Raw genomic sequence first — 19,813 nt, forward strand, 5'->3', positions numbered from 1 at the left:
TTTAGGAGAAGTTATTGTTTTGTGTGACCCAATATAGGATCAATATAAATGTCTCTCCCCATAGATAAGATATTGCTTTTTTGAAGACAAAAGAAAATCTTAAAAAATATGAGACGTTGAAGACTCCCTTATACACGCATCTTGGAGTTTTGACGTTTTATTTTGAAAGGATCTGACACATGTCCCTCGTGCATTTTGGCACAGACAGCGTTGTATGGGAACTGTGACATGGTAGTTCACTTATCTGAGGAAACTGGCACTTCCTGTATTAGTCTCAGCAGTTAACTTATAAGGTCATGCTATGTGTTATATATATATATATATGTGTGTGTGTGTGTGTGAGAGAGACAGAGAGAGAGAGAGAGAGAGAGCTATTTTATATATACATATATATGTGTGTATCCTTATATATATATATAACCTTTCACGTATCGTGATATGGAGTCATTCACTTTGAAGAGTACATAGATAAGTAGGTCTTTATTGCGTCGGAAGTGGATTGCGTGTCATTCGCCTTCGGAAAAGATCATCTGGAGGATTAACCTGCTTTTTCTTTGTCCTGTTTGTTTCAGGCCTGTCATTAGCGAGACAACATGCGGGTATGGAAGTTTCCATGTTCTTAGAATTGTGTCTTATTTACTGTCTTTTTGATGGAGTTACTATGAAAAATTTCACTTTTATTTTGAACATGTGGAAACTAGGTTTTACGTAGGTAGATGTGTCTTGCGAAACCTCTCTTAACGGGCATCTTTCAAATACGGTCAATTCTGTTGGCGGCGAGATTCATCCATAATTATTCAACCTAATAACAGGTCAACTGTAGTCTTTCTTCATCGTGCTTTTTTCTGTATTTCAGAACTGTTTCCCGAAATTGGTGATATTGCCACTGGGCGTCGCTGGAAGTGTATATGGTACACATCTTTCATGAAGTCTTCAATACAGGCATTTTAAATTATTTTCGTGTTACGAGCACTGTTCTGTTTAGGATCAGTTATAAAAGAGCATAGCTACTCTGTGACGTTTTTAGTTGGGTTGCTGTATTTTTGAATTATATGACATCCATATTTGTTTATGAGCATCTTTTTCTCAGCCACCTCGTTGGGCATTTTGCCTGTTGTGGCGTTGTATTTGTATGCTCAAAACCCACTTCTCGAATGCAACTGAAATAAGTTTGGTGATGGAGATTTTGTCGAACCGGATGCAAAGCATCGGGTAGGCCTTGAGTGGCTTGAATGAGCACTACACAAGCAACAGGTTGAATATTTCTGGTTTTATGCAAACGATTCGTTTTTTAAATTTTTCTGTGATATTAATTTTTACCTTGTACGAGACCAGAACTGGGGAGCAACTGACCCCAGAATTTTGTGGCAACAAAAACACTTATAAAGTCATCGAATTTTACAGTGGTTTGAGAGGTAAACTCATGTTTGCTGCTCCTCCACCCACACACACAAATCCTAGTTATGGCCCTGCCTTGTATTTAAGTTTTTCTGTTCAAAATTAAATTGGATTTTTTCAGATCTCGAATACAGCCACTCTCTGAAAGCCATGAATAAGTGTTCATCAAAACCCTGATTAACCCTTGTAACGTCTCGTATGTCATAGTGATTTATCAGGAAACGCGTCATGTAGATCAGAATATTTTCCAGCAGTGCCAGTAACTGGCATTTAACGTGTCAAACTTGCAGAATAATTTCAGTCTTTTGTTTGTCAGTACCTAAATGCCAATAGGAAATAGTAAAGGCCGGTTGAAAGACCGGAGGTTATTAATCTTTGCCTATCACTGAATCCCAGCGGAGGATATCATTTTATCAAAAATCCATCTCAAACCACTAAGTGAGCACAAACGTGTTATTTTGAGGAATAAAAAAATTTTTTTTTAAATATAGCTTCAAATCAGATGCATTGATGAAAGCTTTTCACCATCATTCAAAAAGCTTGGAAATCAGAGATAAAAGCAAGAGAAAGCGTTTCCTTGACAGGAAAGCAAAGAAAGAAAAGCAAATTGGAAACGTGCCCTGTCTGATAAATCTTGATAAGAGTAGAGAAATTATGGGTGTAAAGCTTGAGCTCTCGTGAGCATTAAAGAAAATGACTCGTTTCTTAAATACAAAGGAGTGATATCAGCACAAAAGTGGCTCAAGGACACACGAAAACTTGCTCATAGGCTCGCTGTCTCGCAATGATGAATGGAGTGACACGCTCTTCTGATTCATATAAATAAAATATTGTCTTGCGTCGTACACATTAATCAAGGCTGCTGATTTTTTGGGATGATGTTATAACCTGTTATCTTGTCCAATCTCGACCCCATTACTCTTCGCGGTTTCTCATCAGTAATAATTTTACATTAATCATGTCCATAGGCGTACGCAGAATTTTCTCGAGGGGGGGGGGGGTTCAGATTTTTTTCCTTCTGAGGGGGTTTTACGTTTTTTCCTGCAAAATAACACTATAATCTTGGCTCAGGGGGAGGGTGTGTTTGAACCCCAAACCCCCTCTGCGTACGCCAATGATTTATTTCGAATTTGCTTCTTGCCGTGTTTCGAGTGTTGTCTGAAACGTTCTTTATGCCCAGAAATTATCGTGGTAATAATATACAGTAATTCATGAGAGAAAATGAGTTTCAGCAAGAGAACATCGGTGTTAAGAAGTCTATAGAGCGCCAAAATTCGAAATTTCAGATCAATTTTGATCAAAATCATGTTCAAAATGTTATCGACTTATCGCCAAGTGAGAAGTATTCGACAATGATACTTATCCGTCCTCGTGACTCGTAAACATTCCTCTGGAGAATTTCTAACGAGTTGGTGCATGCAGGAATGTAAATGTTCCGAAAGAAATTGTCAATCCCTCTAACGTATCTATGCTATCAGAATTATGATAATTAGGGACTCTGCATCGTGCAGTTGGCCTGCTCAACACGAGCCTCTCAGACGCGTGGAGACTCTCATGCATATAACTAGTACGGCATGCGTTACTTCTTATCTCGTGACATACGTCATGATCATCTCGTACCCTCCATATTACTCGCGAACTTACAGAAGTACAAATCCGAACATGGATAGCGTGGAACTCCCCCTAATGTCATATGAGCAATATAATGAAGACGCACACTAAGATCCTTTTAGTTATCGTTGGTCAAAAAATACCTGCACAATTACCCCGATACTTTCATAAACTTTTTGTAATGGTTATTAAGTTTTCATCCTTCGATCGCAAATGTCTATCTGTGAATTCAAATACGCCAATCATCTGTCAATTTCAACTGAAAGTTTCTTTCCTAGTAAATATACAAGGAAACATTTTTGACAAAACACATATGAAAGCCGTCTTTCTCTCTCTCTCGCATTTTGAAATGTTTTCAATCGTTTCACTGAGACCGAACCAATTGAGCTTTAATGAGGTTCGATGCCAACTGCCAACGATAAGAGAGATACTTTAAGGTATGAGCATGAAATATTGAAGACAACCCCTAATGATTCCTAAATGATTGACCTCCCCCTCCAATTATTTAGGAATTCTATAAGGATTTCAATTCATTACAAAAGGTAAAATTCTCGAAATGCTGTCAATGTTCTTGAAAACTTAGAGATGCTCAATGACATAAGCAAACTGCAAATCTCTAAGGCCGGGATTACACTATAAAATTTTGATAAAAGATCTTTTATAAACTGGAAAAATTCAACCAATAAGCGCTTTGGTTACATACGAGCAAATGCAACCGGTGATATTATTGGTTGAATTTTTCGAGTTTTATCAAAGACCTTTTACAAAACTTTTATAGTGTAAATCCGGTCTGAGAAAAATGTTCAACAGATGCCCTCCAATTTCTTTCAAATAATGTAAATGAAAATGTTGTTCGATCGGTAGTACTTTTGTAAAACATTTTAAATTAAATTTAATTTAATATTAATAAAAAATGTGTTCTTTCAGGAGGATATGAAAGTAATGGCTGAGGAAGCCAACGAGAAGGTGGAGATAGATAGAGCTCAGATTCTATCATCTCCTGTCAGTGATGGACCTCTGGCAAACGTTGAAGAGCAGAGTACTGTCTCGGATCAAGTTTGGGATGGCTATCAGGTAAGACATTATTATTCAGGTCTCGTTCAAATCTCTTCAAGGGGAGAAATTCGCTCAGAGAATGATGATCGTGGTGTGATGAGATGATGACTTCAGATCTTGAATTATTATTTTTCCTTTCCAGGAGCCCCCTTACTTGAGCGAAGCATATTCTGAACCCACGGTGGACGAAGATGCCGTACGGAAGCTGACGGAATTTGGTGATGACTATGGATCTATCATCGGGAACTCACTGCGCTTCCCGACCGAAGTGTCTAGAAGGCCACTGAGGGTTCGTCGCCATTCTGTGAAGGATTCCAAGGTGAGAATAGTAGTTTGCTCTACTGATGTATTGGGAGCAGCTGGGATAAAAAAAATGTTTTTGTGTTTTTGCTATGTGATGTCTCAAAACATTTCTCAGTGTCAATCCACTCAGTTGATGGGATTCAAAATATTTAACAACCTGTTCACTGAGAATTGGTTTTATATTGGTTACTACTACACATACATTGGGCACCCATCTCGAAAAGAACCTTGACTAAGAGTTACCATTTTGGAAAGTAGTTTGCTGAACTCACCGAAAAATTAAGCATTGGTTCAGTCGAAAAGGTGCAAACCGGCTGAATTCCACCACTGAGGACTATAATATCGAACCAATCAACATACACGAATGTTTTCAGCATAATCTTAAATCTCAGTCTTATTGAAGCTACAAAAGGAGTAAAAATAAGTTGAATTCAATGATCGAGGATTCCTTTAATCAAACCAACTAGAATCTCGAGTAAATTTTCCGATACTTGACATTGGAATAGCTCTATGCCCCCTAGTCTTCATATTCTTAAGCTAGGGCCAGACTTATTTCGAGCCTGGTCCAATAGTTCTTCGCAAATACATGCTTCCAATGTTTGTTTCACCCTGCTGCAATGAAGCACCTGCGACATTAGCTAGCTACACACTGATCCAATGTTTTTTGGCTAATATTTGCTTCCAGAACACTCTCTGTGTTGGTGACTGTTCACGTTCTTCGACCAATGTGTGGATAGACAGAGGGAAGGTCCTGGGTTGTTTTCTTCGACCAACCTTCCAATACCTCCCAGCCTCCAACATTTTACGATCATTACCAATGGTGGAGTGGCCACACCACTCTCCAATGGTCAATTTTGGAGCGTATTAGGCCATGCTGGGGAAGAGTGTATCCTCGGTTTTACCTTAGCCCGTGGAAGAGCATGTCTAGTTACCGATATCCAAGTAGGAAAATATAGCGATCCGTAATCTCTCTCATCTTACTACCTTTGCTGCAAATAGTATGTGATCTAGCAGTTTCACGCCACTGTGTGGTCATGTGGGTATAGTGCTGGACGCTGATCGTGAGGATCCAGGTTCGAACTCCCGTTGGTGGCTGAAGTTTGTTTTCTGCGGTTTTCTAACTTTGAAGTGTGAATGCGAGGTGGTCTCCCATTTGAAAATTCTCTGCGCAGAGCGGGCAGACCTTCAACATATAATACTTAAATAACATGAAAAGTCGAACATTTACCATCGTCACTTCTAAATCCGCAAGACAGATGGCACTACCTTCAAGAACACTATACAAGCCCTACTCTGACAACAGTGAACATACGTTAAGGCCACACAAATACACAACACGTTCCTGAATGAACCGATTCTTTAGAAATTCCGCAGAGGAACGGAGTTTACGAGTCGCGATCGTCTAGTTACGTATGGTCAACTAGACGATCGCGATACCGTCAAACTACATTTCAAGCGATCGCCTCGATGATCGCGAGCCACTCTGCACAAACACACGAGAGAATATCGCAACAGTAAATAGAATTCAAAGTCCAAACATAATACAGGTAGCTGGGATTCTTCAACGTTCCATATCTAATTTGTCATGCTAATGTTTTTCTCCGACTCCTGAAGGAGTATGTGTCTTCCTCAAATACAGGAAGAAACAGTATTTCCTCTCGGGGAAATTGTCTTTGGAGGAGTGGTCGTTTATGCATCCGTGGCTGCATCCACACAAGGAGGTGGTTCAGTAAAAACCCCCCCGAGTGCTTACAGAACCGGGATAAGCTGAAACTCTAAACATATGCTGAGGATGGGGAGGGGGAAGAAAAGAGTTAATGATATAATGTTTACCCTCGGATCTTTCTTAGCCATGTCTGTTCTCATAAAAGCTATAAAAAGGGATCCGTTCTACGCTACTGAATATTCGGTTACACGCCATTTCACCAAGTGCCACTTAGGCGATCCAAATCAAAGATTCTCAAAGTGAGCGTAGTCTAGTGTGAGTAATGGTGCCCGATGGCCACGCCTGTATGCCCATTAACTGCACAGAATTACCCTTGCCGAACGAATCGGTGCATTTCTCAATAATCTGCTCGTTAATTGCTCGTGTTTGTTTCTCAATCTTGTTTTAGTTTGCAAGAAAGTGGTATTTAAATTGCGAGATGGTGATTTTAAGTGCTCATTAATCACCGGTTTCTACCGGATCATTAATTATACCTTTGTTTTATTGCCCTTCAGATCCCGTCTTCCATTGCAGTGAAGAAGTCGAACAGCCTCGTAGATTCGGATTCTGATGCCGAAGACCTTTACGACATTTTGGAAGACACTTTTAAGGCTCTGCAGTTCGCACGCAGCGCTTTCATGTACAAGACGAACTTGGGAGAATCGGATTACGTAAGCATATTCAAAATGATAATTGGTTTTGATTAAGGCTGGTATTGCACTATAAAAGTTTGATAAAAATTATTTTATATAAAACTTGAAAAATGTAACCAATAAGCACATCTGTTACATTCGAGCGACATTAACTGATCCGCCTATTGGTTGAATTTTTCAAGTTTTATAAACGAACTTTTATCAAACTTTTATAGTGTAATGCCGGCCTAATATAAAATTTCTTGATTTCGGTTAAGAAAGTCGTTCAAGATCTCTTATATTGGTAAGAAATAATTTTTAAGTAAAATCGGATGCGGTTGATATTTTGTAGTTTAAAATTTTAAATGGCGCTGCAGGACATTTTGTTGATTACATCGCTTCTGGAATTTTCGAGATTTGAGGAGGGGGGGGGGGGGTTATATTCTAAAACTTCTTACGTGTGTTCGCGGCATTCTGAGGGATGAAATGAAATTCTTTTTGATGTGTAACGGCATTTTGCTTTATGACAAGCGATGATACTCTATAAAGCAAAAGTGTTTCCTCAATCGCCGGGCCGTGAGTTATTGACAGTTTTATTTTTTCCCATTTACTTCCCGTTAATTGTGCGCATGCAGGGCCGCAACTACGGAGAAAGCAAGCGGAACGCCGGACCAGATAGGGCGTAAATTTCAACATTTTACCTCTCTTTCAATATGACAAGCGTGCATTTGGCACCCCCTTGTACCGACTGACCAAGCATCTAGTTGCGGCCCTGTGTGCATGACTGTGTCTTCTGAGAGAACCACTGCTCTAAAGAGTCGGGACACACTAGCTACTACTACTGAACCACACATGTACCTCGTCCATATTCCTCTGCGGAACCTCTAACAAATTGGTACATGCGAGAATGTGCGTGTATGTGTAATGAAACCTGACGTGAAGTTTGTTTCTTTGTAATGCTTGTTATGTGTAGTGCTGCCATCTGCCACCAGTTTTTCTAACTATGAAGGAAGTGTAATGATTGGATAATTAATCGTTGTAGGCCTATTGCTCTCTGTGGCGAGACTTTTTAACGGGGACACACTAGCTGGGAATCGCAGCCCTATTGATACTTCACACATACAGTAAAAATTCCTGTATCCCAGAACAATCCAAATAATTTTTTGCATCTACTTATTCGAAAATACTTGTCGAAATGTACTTGCAGAGAGGGTGTACCAAAGAAATACTGCAAATAATAGATTCATATACTACAGTATATACATTTCAGAATAAAGCAAGAAAATTTCGTCGGTGTTTAGTTTTTTTATATCCGTGTGAAAGCCGCTTATTAGGTTCGTTTGCTCTGCGATGACATTTATTCACAAAGGCACCGACGAGAAGAAAATTGCGGCGGGCACTCTTTACAGAATAATACTCGGTTCATAATGATGTGAAACAATGAGTTAATTGTGCTCATGGAACCCACTGAAATCTGTCCAAGGACCTCTGGTTGAGAACCATTGCCGCAACACAAGTCAAAAATATAGAAGAAAGATTTTACGATGGAAGAGCGTCCAAAATTTTATTGGCCCTTCGAGGAAAATTCGAAATCTGACCTTTTAAAATTTTTTCACGAATTCCACCGGATAATTTCATTTTCAACCACTCAAGCTACGTAGGCTCTCAGTATAAAAAGTCTGGCCACTGAGCAACAGCCCTACAACGGTACAATTCTTCAATTATTACACTTCACTCATAGTTCGAAAAAATTGATGGCAGATAGCACCACTGCACGTAACAAGCATTACACAGAAACAAACTTAACGTCATGGTTCGCAACACGTACACGCACATTCAAATATATACCGATTCGTTACACGTTCCGCAGAGGAATATGGACGAGGTGCAGGTGTGGTTTAGTAGTACTCTCGATAATCCGGCCAATCCAGTTATCCGATGTTATTAGTAGGGCTTTCTTCATTCCCGTCATTTCAAGTTTTTTCGGGGGGGGGGGGGACACATACTCAATGTATGTTGTTCATGTCATATTTTATAAATATTTATTTGTATGTATACAGAGTGTTCTGTTGATGGACCGACATACTCAGGGTTGTAGTAGGCATCAAGAGCATCATTGCAATGGAACATGGTTTCGCAAACCACGTTGGGGGGGGGGGGGGTTGGAAATCGTGAAAACGCACACAGGCTCCGAATCCAGAGGAGACGAAACGTGGATGTCACTTGATCACTGAATGCGATCGTGGGGTTCGCTCACCATATGCAGCACCACCGTAAGCAGCGTCGCGAAACGCATGTGCGGTGTAGGATCACGCACTGCGGACAGCGTAAATTAGCGCTATTGCGGTAGTAAGTACGTGCTGTAGTTAGTTGCCTGTTTCAATGAGTATCGTGGTGGCTGACAACACGAATGAGGAATATTCCGATATGCTTCTTATGACTGGCAATGGGCGCTTAGCACAGCGGATGTACCAACAGCCAGTGGGCACACCGGAGGATCTCGTGGCGCGGACTGTCGTCCCTGCGGCAGACATCAAAAGAATACCCGGTATCTTCGAGCGCTTCCGGGCATCATTTTTACGTCGTTGTAGACTGTGCAATATGATATCAGCCACCGCTACTTCCAACAACTCTTGCAATAACTAATCTTTTTGCAATTATTATTGTACTTTTTGTCGATCCAGCGTGACGTCGAAACCTGCATGCGTTTTTCAACCTCTCAACGTGGTTTGCGACACCATATATATTCCATTGCAATTTTTGTTTGTCTTGATCTCTAACTAATAACCCTCCGAGTTTGTCGGTCGATTAACAGAACACCCTCTGTGTATACACACACCATTGCTAGTGTATGTTTTAAAGCCGGAGGGAGCGATGGCTCCCTACAAATAACGGGCCTGGTTTTATTAAACGTGCCAGATAGTACAGTCAAACCTCGTTAATGAGTCACTCTTGGGAGAGCAAAAATATGACTTGATATGCGGAGTGACTCATTAGACGGAGTAAGCCATAGATGTGCCATTTCCTTCCTGAAGATAATAGGGACTTCCAAATGATCCGGTAAGCGGAGTGACGGGTTAACCGGTTGACGCACGAGGTTTGACTGTATATGTCTCTGCACAGAAGTTTTAAATGAGCATTTTCAGTTGACATCCCATTAATCCCGCACACCCTAGTCGTCTTTGTGCAGGATTAGCAAGACTACTACTGTACTTAAAAAAAAGGGGGGGGGGGTTAAATAATGAAAAAAAACCAACCTTTTAATAATAATAAAACAAAACAGTATTGCGCGTCATTTTTCATTTCAGACTATTTTTACGATGAAGCCCTGTAGATGGCAGCACGAGCTGACCTCAGAAAAATTTTAGTAGATGGCAGCAGGTGCAAGTTGACTTGTTTGTTTACATTTTTTGTATGAGGATATCTCCACCACCAAATAATTTCCGAGTTTGTTTTGATTTTCAACCGAAGTAACAACACGAAGATTTTCAGGAATTTCTTTAAATTCTTTCCATAAATTCCTATAATTTGGAGTCACTTTCATCTAGTCAATTTTCACCATCCATATTGCATATATTTAATATCTCGCATCGCCATTATAACATTAACAATGATCTGGAAATGCTTGGGATAACAGGTCAAGGTAAAGTCAGATTTGGAAGAGATTTTAGCATGAAATTCGTGAGTGTGGTTGCGCAAAGATTGTTTATTTCGCACCTGCCAGTTGAAGGTCTCGTGTTGCCTTTTTTATTTTACGGAGATTAACATGTCCTCCCTTTTTCCTCTCTCTCTCTCTCTCTCCATCAAATTGGCTCCTCTCCAATAGTCCTAAATAGCTTTGCTTTATTTGGAGTCTCATCTAGGCTCTCGAGACTTGTTTTGGTCTCTTGAGAGCTTATTCCCCAGCCACATGTGAGAAAGGTAAGTTTGTTAGCTTTGATTGCTGGCTATTGTTGCTACAGGTCAACATACTGTATTTTATGCTTTGACATAATATGTTTATTTATATAGAAAAAATTTTAATTAATGTATTGAGTGTTGAAGCTGTGGGACGATGATGATTGGTAAACTTATGTGTTTTTATTTTGTCGTGTAGGCTGAGTTGTTAGCGACATGTCAAACCCACCTCAAATGTCTGCGTGCTATAGAGGAACATATACAAACCGATGCTCACAAAAGTCATTTTACGGATACAGATTTGGAGAATCTCACAGGTATGATGTTTCTTGTATCATTGATCGTTTATTGATGATTTTTCTGACACCACTGTTTTTTGTGCTCAAGGGATGATAAGACTGGGACCTACAGTTTATTGCTGATCACCAACAGTAGCATTAGAGTTTTATTAATATGTCTTGCCAAAAGGTTGATGCACTATAACCACTCATTTAGGGACTTCCTGTGCCTTAGTGTTATTGTTTCTGCTATACCTCTGTATCAGGGAATGTTACTGACAGAAAATGGAATCGAAGGTGCTAATATGAAAACGTTGGTGAGGAGGAGTTCTTAAAGTTGCTGGTACTCTTGTATGCACCGGATTCAAGTGCATACACAGGAGGAGATTCATTGTAATGTTTTTCAGAAATTATTGGGAAGGGGGGGGGGGTCTTGCACAAATGATCTCGGCCCCTAGGTTCTGGTGCCTACGGATGGAACTTGCAGCATTTTAATGCCTCAGGTGGTCAGACAGACTTGCATTGGTAAGACCCAGGTTCAAACCACATCAGCGCTACATTGGTGGTCAGCTGAAGTTGTTTTTTCGTGGTTCCCAACTTCAAGAATGGGAGCCGATGTTTCTGTTAAAATGTCTGTCCACAGAGCAAAAAGCTTACAACGATACAATTGATCATTATGATTGATAGTTACACTTCACTCGTGGTTAGAAAAATTGATGGCAGATGGCAGCATTACACATAACAGCCATTAAACATGAACAGATTTCACGTTAAGTTCACAACACGTACACAATTATTCCAAAATGTACTAATTCATTGGAAGTTCCACAAAGGAATAGAGATGCATGTGTGGTGTAGTAGTAGCATTTCTAAACATCCTTTAGTACCGTTAGGTGAGTGTCTTATCAATCTGGGCTACTAATGTCTTTTCCCCTATCATTCATTGTACAGTCACCTCTGGGGCTCTTTCTGCAATAAAAATGACTTGGTTTTAAGTGGGCTGATTTAATAATGAATAGGTCTAGTTCCACAAGTAAACAAAATGTTCTACGAATGCCCTTATAAGAAAATTCTTTCAAAATTCATTTTACACATTCTAATGAAATTGTTGTCTGAACTCATTAAGATATAGATAAATCCCCCCCCCCCCCCACGACTTAAATAACAGAAGCAGACTTGGACTGATCATCAGATTTAATGAAATAGAGAAGATATCCATGAAACCTGCGTCACACATTGTGTTGCAGGTTGTGTTGTTAACACTAGAACCATGGCACTTTCGGTATACCTGGAACTGCGGACTGGGTCAAACTGACACACACTGTGAAAAAACTGTGTTTCATAGCGAAAACAGGGTTTTATTTTTAATTTCTGGGGTTTTCCCCCTACTCTTATTCAACGTTGTTCAATTGCATATTCTTAATGGAAAATTATATTTGTTTATGAATATAAAATGAGCTTCGAAATTAGCTAAAAAATGATGTATACTAAATCTTATTTTTACTGAATTACATTATTTACTCTATTCAGTCCAAAAACATTTTTCAGTTATCCTATAATATGACAAAGATGTAAAATAAGCACGTCAAATTAAGTATGAGAAAGTCTATAATATGATACTACTTCACCAAACGCCAACTCTGGCCATATCGCTATGTTGCAATTTACTGCCATTAGTGAGATGGGTTGGAAGTGAAGGTGCTGTCTATCGGTGGTCGCCTCGAGTTTGTTAAGGAAAATATCTTATCTATATCCTCCCTTGGGTTCGAACCCGGGACCCTGACAACAACCTTCACGATGGTAGACGAGCATCTTACCACCATGCCAACATAGCGAAAACTGGGATTTATTTTTAATTTCTGGGGTTTTCCCCCTACTCTTATTCAACGTTGTTCAATTGCATATATATGATACTGTCAAATAAGTATTCATTTCTTGCTGATAAGTGGAATTTATGATGAGCTGAGCAAATTTTTTTTTCATTATTCTTGCACATTAATCGCATGTTGAAGTTGCACAGCCCATGCAAAAATTAACAGTTTTGTTTCCACATATTTTTATGTTACCTGACATCAAACTCATTTATTTTTATTTATTACTCTTACTATTATTATTTTGATCGCTAACGCACAGTTATATGATCAAGAGCGCACACACGTCTCCTTTTGCGCAAGGGCAACGAGCATGATGACCGCAGCTCTTCAATAAGATTTTAGAGGAACTGCTTTCGAAAAATAGAATTTTTTTATAGTGAGATCCTGGATGTTGTAGAAAACGTCTGTGATGCCATCTTCATCGAACATTTTCTGGGCATTTGATCGCTACAACAACGATCGTTACACTTTTGAACTGTAGTGTGAAATAGTTTCTGTGTGTGTGAAAGCTTTCTGGGGCTACTACTGCCAATATCGACTGCCAGATGAAGCGTGCTGAATAATGAAAAGCTTATATCGTTCTTTCCTTGATAAATTGCCATTGTGGCATCATTGTTCCATACAACTGTTGTTTCACTCTATTTATTGCATCAGATAATATTGCTCTTCGATTTTGTCTCACCGTCTCTACTAAGATCATATTTTTTGGCTTTTAGCATTTGAGCCAGCTTCAGTGTAGTGAAAAAAAGTGTCGGTTGAGGCATTTCTGCCCTTGCTCTCAAATGGCTTGATCAGTTGCATCACTATGTGCTCTGAAAGAGACAGATTCGTTGGACACTGATACTTCTCAAGATTTGGAAATCCATTGAAAACGTATTTGGTGCAAGCCAGAATTTTATTATTTTCCTGTGACATCATTTGCCTACAGTAGTTTCAACTACATGTTTTTCTAGATTTAAACTTTTACACTCCCAAAATCTTTATTGAGTCCTGTCAGAATTCCATGTATTCAAGTTTACAAAGGAAAAAAAAATGTTTAGCTCTACTTGCCATTCCACCATTGAAAAAAAACAATCTGCTCTGACAATGAATTGGCTTTGACCTTGAAAGACCTTTATTCTTCACTATCTTCATTTAGAAATACTTTTTAGAAAGGGTAACAACTTCCAAGAAAATTCTACACCCCTTTTTCCCTATAGAATAGTACGTTGGGTCAAAATGACCCAAACTGCGGTTCTAGGTATAAGTGCTTATAACTGCGAAACACGAAATGTGAAGATAATAAAATTTTTGTGAATTAATATTCATATGATATCATGAAAAGTCACGAAATTTTGTCAACATCTGCACCTAAGTTTTTGAGATAAATGGAAACGAAGTTTGATTTGGGTCAAATTGACCCACTCCGCGGTTCTAATGTTAAAAACATGTGTAACAAAAAGAAACCTGTTATATATATATAATTGCTTCTCTGCAGGCTTAACCCCTTAAATGCATGTTTTTTTTTTCATAGTTAACACATATATATAGAAATCTGGAAAAATTAATATAAAATATATTTTGAATAAAAATTATTATATTGAAGAATTGCAAAGCCTCAAAAATCACACATAAAATAAATGTATTGAAGTAATAATGCATTCCAAATACTTTCTTTGTGATTCAAACTATAGCAAGAAAATATACTCGGGTTGCAAACTTCAAGGTAAAAGGGGCCAAAAAAATTCAAACAAAACATTTTAACAAATTAGCGAAATCACAATCACAAGTGCTCCTCAAAAAACAAAAAGTTGGCTGTCGTTAATCTGAGCATCTACCAGCAAATTTAAAACATAAAATGCAAGGGTCTTACTTTCTTGGTTTTGTTCTACTTTTTTACCAAATTCTATCAAAAAAATTCACATAGCTGATTTTAATTGAGGAAGGAATCATTGATATATGGCCAAATAATACAAATGTAGTACAATCTACTACATTTGTATATCACATTTGTAGATTTACAATCTACTACATTTGTATATTACATTTGTAGATTTACAATCTACTACATTAATGATTACGCCAAAGCAGAAATTTTGTCATTTTTAAGGTTATTTATGGAGGGGTGTGAATGTGGATCATTTGGTGGTTTATTAATTTTTCATTTGCTTAGTTTGAGGGTTCAACAAGTAGAGTAGTCATCAAAGATTTCTGCCTGGTTGAAAAAAAAAATTGTATTTGCTGCTACTTGGTCTTGGATAGTAACTAACATTCATCATTCAAAATTATGGTGCACGGTTTGTGTATAGGAGAAACAGCAGTGCATTACAAAGCAGTTGAATGCATAGACCTATTCTAGGTTTGGTGATTCTGATGCTACCCAATAGCATTCAATTGTCTTTTGTATTTTTAAGGAATGTGTGAAGAGGTATAAACAATATTTAGAATGTGCTCAGCAAAGAGCTAGAAATGAAAGTGCGTAATTTGTCAAAAACAATTACACTGGCATTCAACAGTAAAATATAAACAAATTCCTTTTAAAACAAGGATGAACAATGCAGTAAAACCATCCGGTTGACCTTAACATATTTACATCAGACCTTGTAATTTACATGTTTTGTACTGTGCTTTTGGAAGTGGTCTTGAAAGAGAGTCATTTTTTAAAAAAAAAACTTACATGTTTTCATAATGTGCTGTGTTCATTGTTGAAGAGAGTTGTGACAGACCGGACTGTGGAAGACTCCAAAAAATGACTGTAATATATACAGTCCCCCGTATTCGCAGGGGTTGCGTTCTGGGTGTGGCAGCGAATACAGAAAACGGAAAATCCGCGAATATCTAAAACCATTGGTTTTTTGTATATCGCATTTATTTAACATCATGAGAAGAGCAGGGTGACACAGAGGTAGAAGAGGATGTAAAAGAGTTTGCAGCTATTGTTGGCTATGTTTTCTGAAAGAACATTGTGGTTTCAGTTTGCTGTTTCTTCTCTTCTGCATGTCATCAAGTATGTTGGAATATGATGACAAGGCTTCCTGTACTAATTTTTCTTCATATGAAGAACGTAACATGAAGGGATCTATGTCATGAAAATAATCTATTACTGATTCAAACTTGCAAACCCTTCCACTATATTACGCATGGTGAACTTGTCTTCCACTTTATCTTGATCTTCATCTGGCACCGCTTCAGTTTACAGAGCAGTCAGCTGCATTAATTCCTCCTTGGTCAATGCCTCTGAATTGCTATTAATTAGCTGTTTGACTTCCTCTATATCCATATCATTGAACCCTTCTCCACTCACCTGTTTTGCTAACATGACAATGCCTTTTATAATCTCCTCAGTTGGCTCTGTAGAAATGGTTGTGTCCTAGAGCGCACATTGTAGCCAAAGGTTAATCCAACCCGAGGTGGCTGTTTCTCTCGTAAGAGCTGCCATGGCTCTAGTGATGACAGTAATGGCATTAGCAAGTCATCCAAAAATGAGTGATCCTAAACACGCACAACTCTATTTTTTTAAACAAAACACATGAATGACGATTTGTGTGTGTTGCCAAAAACATTTTCCCAAAAAAAGGGGGAAAAATGCAAATACATGGATATGGATACTGCGAATATGGGGGACTGCCTGTATTGTGAGGCAAGACAGAAAAGAATTATCTGTGGTTGCTAAATACCCTGTTTTGGCCAGAAATTGTTTTTGTTACCAAGTCATTTCTGTCATTTTACTTTGGCTATGAAAAACAGAATTTCACATTTTTTTTAAAAATGGGAGAAATTTTTTTAGGAATTTGTTTTTATTATATTATGATTATGTTGTCTCGGGGGGTACCCTTCCCTGTCCTACTTTTTAGCCCTACTTTTTCTAATTTTTTGAGTGGAAGCCTTGTGAAATGGGAAAATTATGACCTCAGCTTATGGTGTAAAGGCAATTTTGATTTTTTTCCTCTCATCAAAACTGGTTGCAGTAATGAACATTTAAAGGACCCTTTGCACATACGCAAAGCTAAGTATTTAACATTCAGAAGGTGACTCCTCTGAATTAACACTGGTGGCATTGGATCTGTGTGATCTACTACCAAAAATTGATCATATAATCAAATGCAAAGGCCACAATAGGCAAATAAACATATAAAATGTAGAAATGCATATCGTATTGTTTGGAAAATGGTGCATTTATGGCTTTGCTGCCCTTCTCCTATTCTAGTCTAATTTTCTCGATTAATCTTTCCTCGAATTCGCCACCCTGTGTTGTAACCTGCTTGGCTTCCCCACTCCCTACTCTTGCAAGTCATCTATGTTGCTAAATTATCACCCGCTTGCACACTGTTTTGGTCACACATGCTTGCATACCAGTTTGATTATTCACAGGCTTACTCACTGTTTTGGTTGCTCACATACTTGAACACTGTCACTCCACTGACCTTGTCCCTCGCTCTGCAGGTCTCTCATTCAGTCATTCACATGCTTGCTCCTATCTAAGTCACTCTTTTACTCTCACAATTTCTCATCTAGGTCACTCACTGATCTAGTCTGTTGTTTTAAGTCACTCTTTTGCTCACTCACATTTTTGCGAACTTTGGTCTAGGTCACTCGTTTGATCATTCACTGACCTAGTCCATTGCTGTGTGGGCAGCATAGGCAGAGATAGACTCGGAAGTCGGGAGGGGGCACGATGATGTCAATTCATATATGCATATGTACATTAGATCAGTCAACTTCACCTTAGACGCTGCGCTGGAGGGGCAATGCCCCCCATGCCCCCCCCCCCGTATCTCGCCCATGATGGGCAGAGGTAGATTTATTGAGTGTTTGAGTGTTATACAAATTTCACCTTTCTTCCATTCTACTAATTTTCTTGGCCGCTTATTCTTCAGATTTGACACCTGCTAAGCCCCCCTCGTAAATATGGCACTGGTGACCTTGAATTTCCAAAAAAAGAAAAAAATTCCCTTGTATATCAAGCAATGTCCAAGTTCTATCCAAGTTTCAGTACAGGGTTTTTGCTCGATACAATTTTCAAACTAAAACAGGCCAATGCAAGTTATCGTCATAGAAATTTATGCAATCTGGAATTTTGACTCAATTGAATCTAAAAGTGACATCGAATCAATAATAATATATGCTGAAAGTCTTTTTAATCTCTTTACATTTGCTCTGGGCATATTATAGTTCAGCGGTTGTCAACCTTTTTTGACTCGTGGAGCCCTTTTCGGTAAAAAAATTCTAAGGCAGAACTCTGTAGGTCTATTTATTATTTATTTATCAAAGGTACTGATTTATTTTTATTATTTAAAAATATTTCTAATTATTCTTTGCTTAGCACGTGGCCTGGCAGTCCAGTGGTTAGGGAGCTATCTTCTGACTGTGCAGGTCTGGGTTCGAATCCTGGGTCAGGCATGGATGTCTACTAACACTAACAAATTCCCTGGACAGATCATAATGATCTCTTGGGAATATGTGCTGATCACGTTCAAAAAATATATATATAGTTTTTTGATTTTCTTTTTAAATTATTTTTCTCGGGCATCTGTGTGCAGAGCCCTGGAGACTGCAGTCAGAGCCTCAAGGCCTCCACTGAGCATTAGTTGCAAACCACTGTTCTAGTTTTAAGTACAGTAGAATCCAGACTATTCAGCCTAATGTGGTGGAAGGGGAAGAGCGGATAACCCAAAACAGTATTACAGTACTGTTGAGTACAGTATTTCAGTCTATTGATGTTCTATTTCTTACAAGTTCCATTGTGAATGTTTGCTATGTAAACATTTTTAAGAAAAGAGAAGTCCAAGAATATTATGTAAATAGAATATTACAAAAAATTACAAAAATAGTTCTTATTTATCATTCATTGCCATTTTTTGCATGCAAATAGTGATTATCTTATGTAAAAATGAAAATGAATTCATTTCGTTGTAAATGTCACCAAGTTGGCAACAAACTTAATGAAGGTTGGCGACATCATGTGCCAAGAGACTATGCCGGATAGTACGGAGGCCATAGTCGAGATTCTACTGTATAGTTAGTTGTACCGTAAAGCCCCTTTTAACGGTCACTCCTCTTTCAGGGACAAATTTTTGTGCCCAGCAGGGTCTGCAAAGGAGGTCTTTACTGTAATTAAGAATGTGTTTATTGAAAAACTATAATTCTCTCTCTCTCTCTCTCAACATGTACATAAAAACTTCACAAAATAATTATTTTGTTTTTTTCAGTTTTAATTAAAGAGTGGGCAATGCTCGAAGAAAAAATTCAAGGAGCGCAAGGCAATTCTGTTGAAGGTGACATTTTGGAATTGAGGAGGAAAATCTCTGCTTTTGCGGTGAAGAAGAAATGTGTCACTGAGGATATAGTATCGCATGAGGACTTGCGGAAAAAGATAGATCACTTTGAGGTAATTTTCAATATGTACAACCATTTTGAAAAGCCGTTGTATTAAAATACTTCTAAATATTTCATACATAATTACTGTTTCAAAAGTAATATTTTTAACGTGTTGCAAAAAAAACATGGAATAAATGTATATGTTACAGTAAATGAGAAATACGGTTATACTTACCAAGAATTTTGGCAAGTTTGATAAATTTCCCTAAATTTATCACTTATTGGTGATTATGCATAATACCCAAGCATTGCATCATTAGTAAACATGACAAATCTTACTATATGATATGCTTACTATACATGATAATTCATACATGTATCAAATCATTATATTGTTGTACGTTCATAAAATTTATTATCATTGTATCGGGGTCTGACTATATTCATCATTGGAATTTTTTTCATATTTATGAAAATCACCAATTACACTAGGGCTGGGGTTCTCATACTGTCTGCACTCTCCGTGGGGCCCTGGTGCACTGCCAACCTTTGCCAGGGCCACCATAGAGTGGCGACCTCACAAATGTTTTTTGAAGAAATCCTTTGTTAAACTGCTCTAGGGAACCACAAATAAGTAATGATTAAGGGTAAGGGGCGCAGAGCAAGTGGAAAATTTTTCATACTACTAGGGTATCGTGTATAATCACAAGTAAAAGTAATAAATTTCAAATATTTATCTAATTTACCAATGACACTCTTGAA

At 38.3% G+C, this 19,813-nt stretch overlaps 1 protein-coding gene across 2 annotated transcripts in view; it reads left to right on the forward strand.

The window, feature by feature from the left end:
* LOC149081769 (uncharacterized) overlaps positions 1–19,813 on the forward strand; it is a 380,853-nt gene that overhangs the window by 316,574 nt on the left and 44,466 nt on the right. For both annotated transcript variants that reach the window (XM_089237205.1, XM_089237207.1), the window contains 5 exons: positions 3,937–4,083; positions 4,208–4,384; positions 6,589–6,744; positions 10,802–10,919; positions 18,943–19,121. In XM_089237205.1, the coding sequence (XP_089093331.1) occupies positions 3,937–4,083; positions 4,208–4,384; positions 6,589–6,744; positions 10,802–10,919; positions 18,943–19,121 (777 nt within the window). The remainder of the gene's footprint in view (positions 1–3,936; positions 4,084–4,207; positions 4,385–6,588; positions 6,745–10,801; positions 10,920–18,942; positions 19,122–19,813) is intronic.

Source organism: Pholcus phalangioides, unplaced genomic scaffold (genome assembly GCF_987345545.1).
Source record: "Pholcus phalangioides strain wild (caught in Gottingen) unplaced genomic scaffold, Ppha-v1.0 ptg000009l_1, whole genome shotgun sequence".
NCBI lineage: Eukaryota > Metazoa > Arthropoda > Arachnida > Araneae > Pholcidae > Pholcus > Pholcus phalangioides.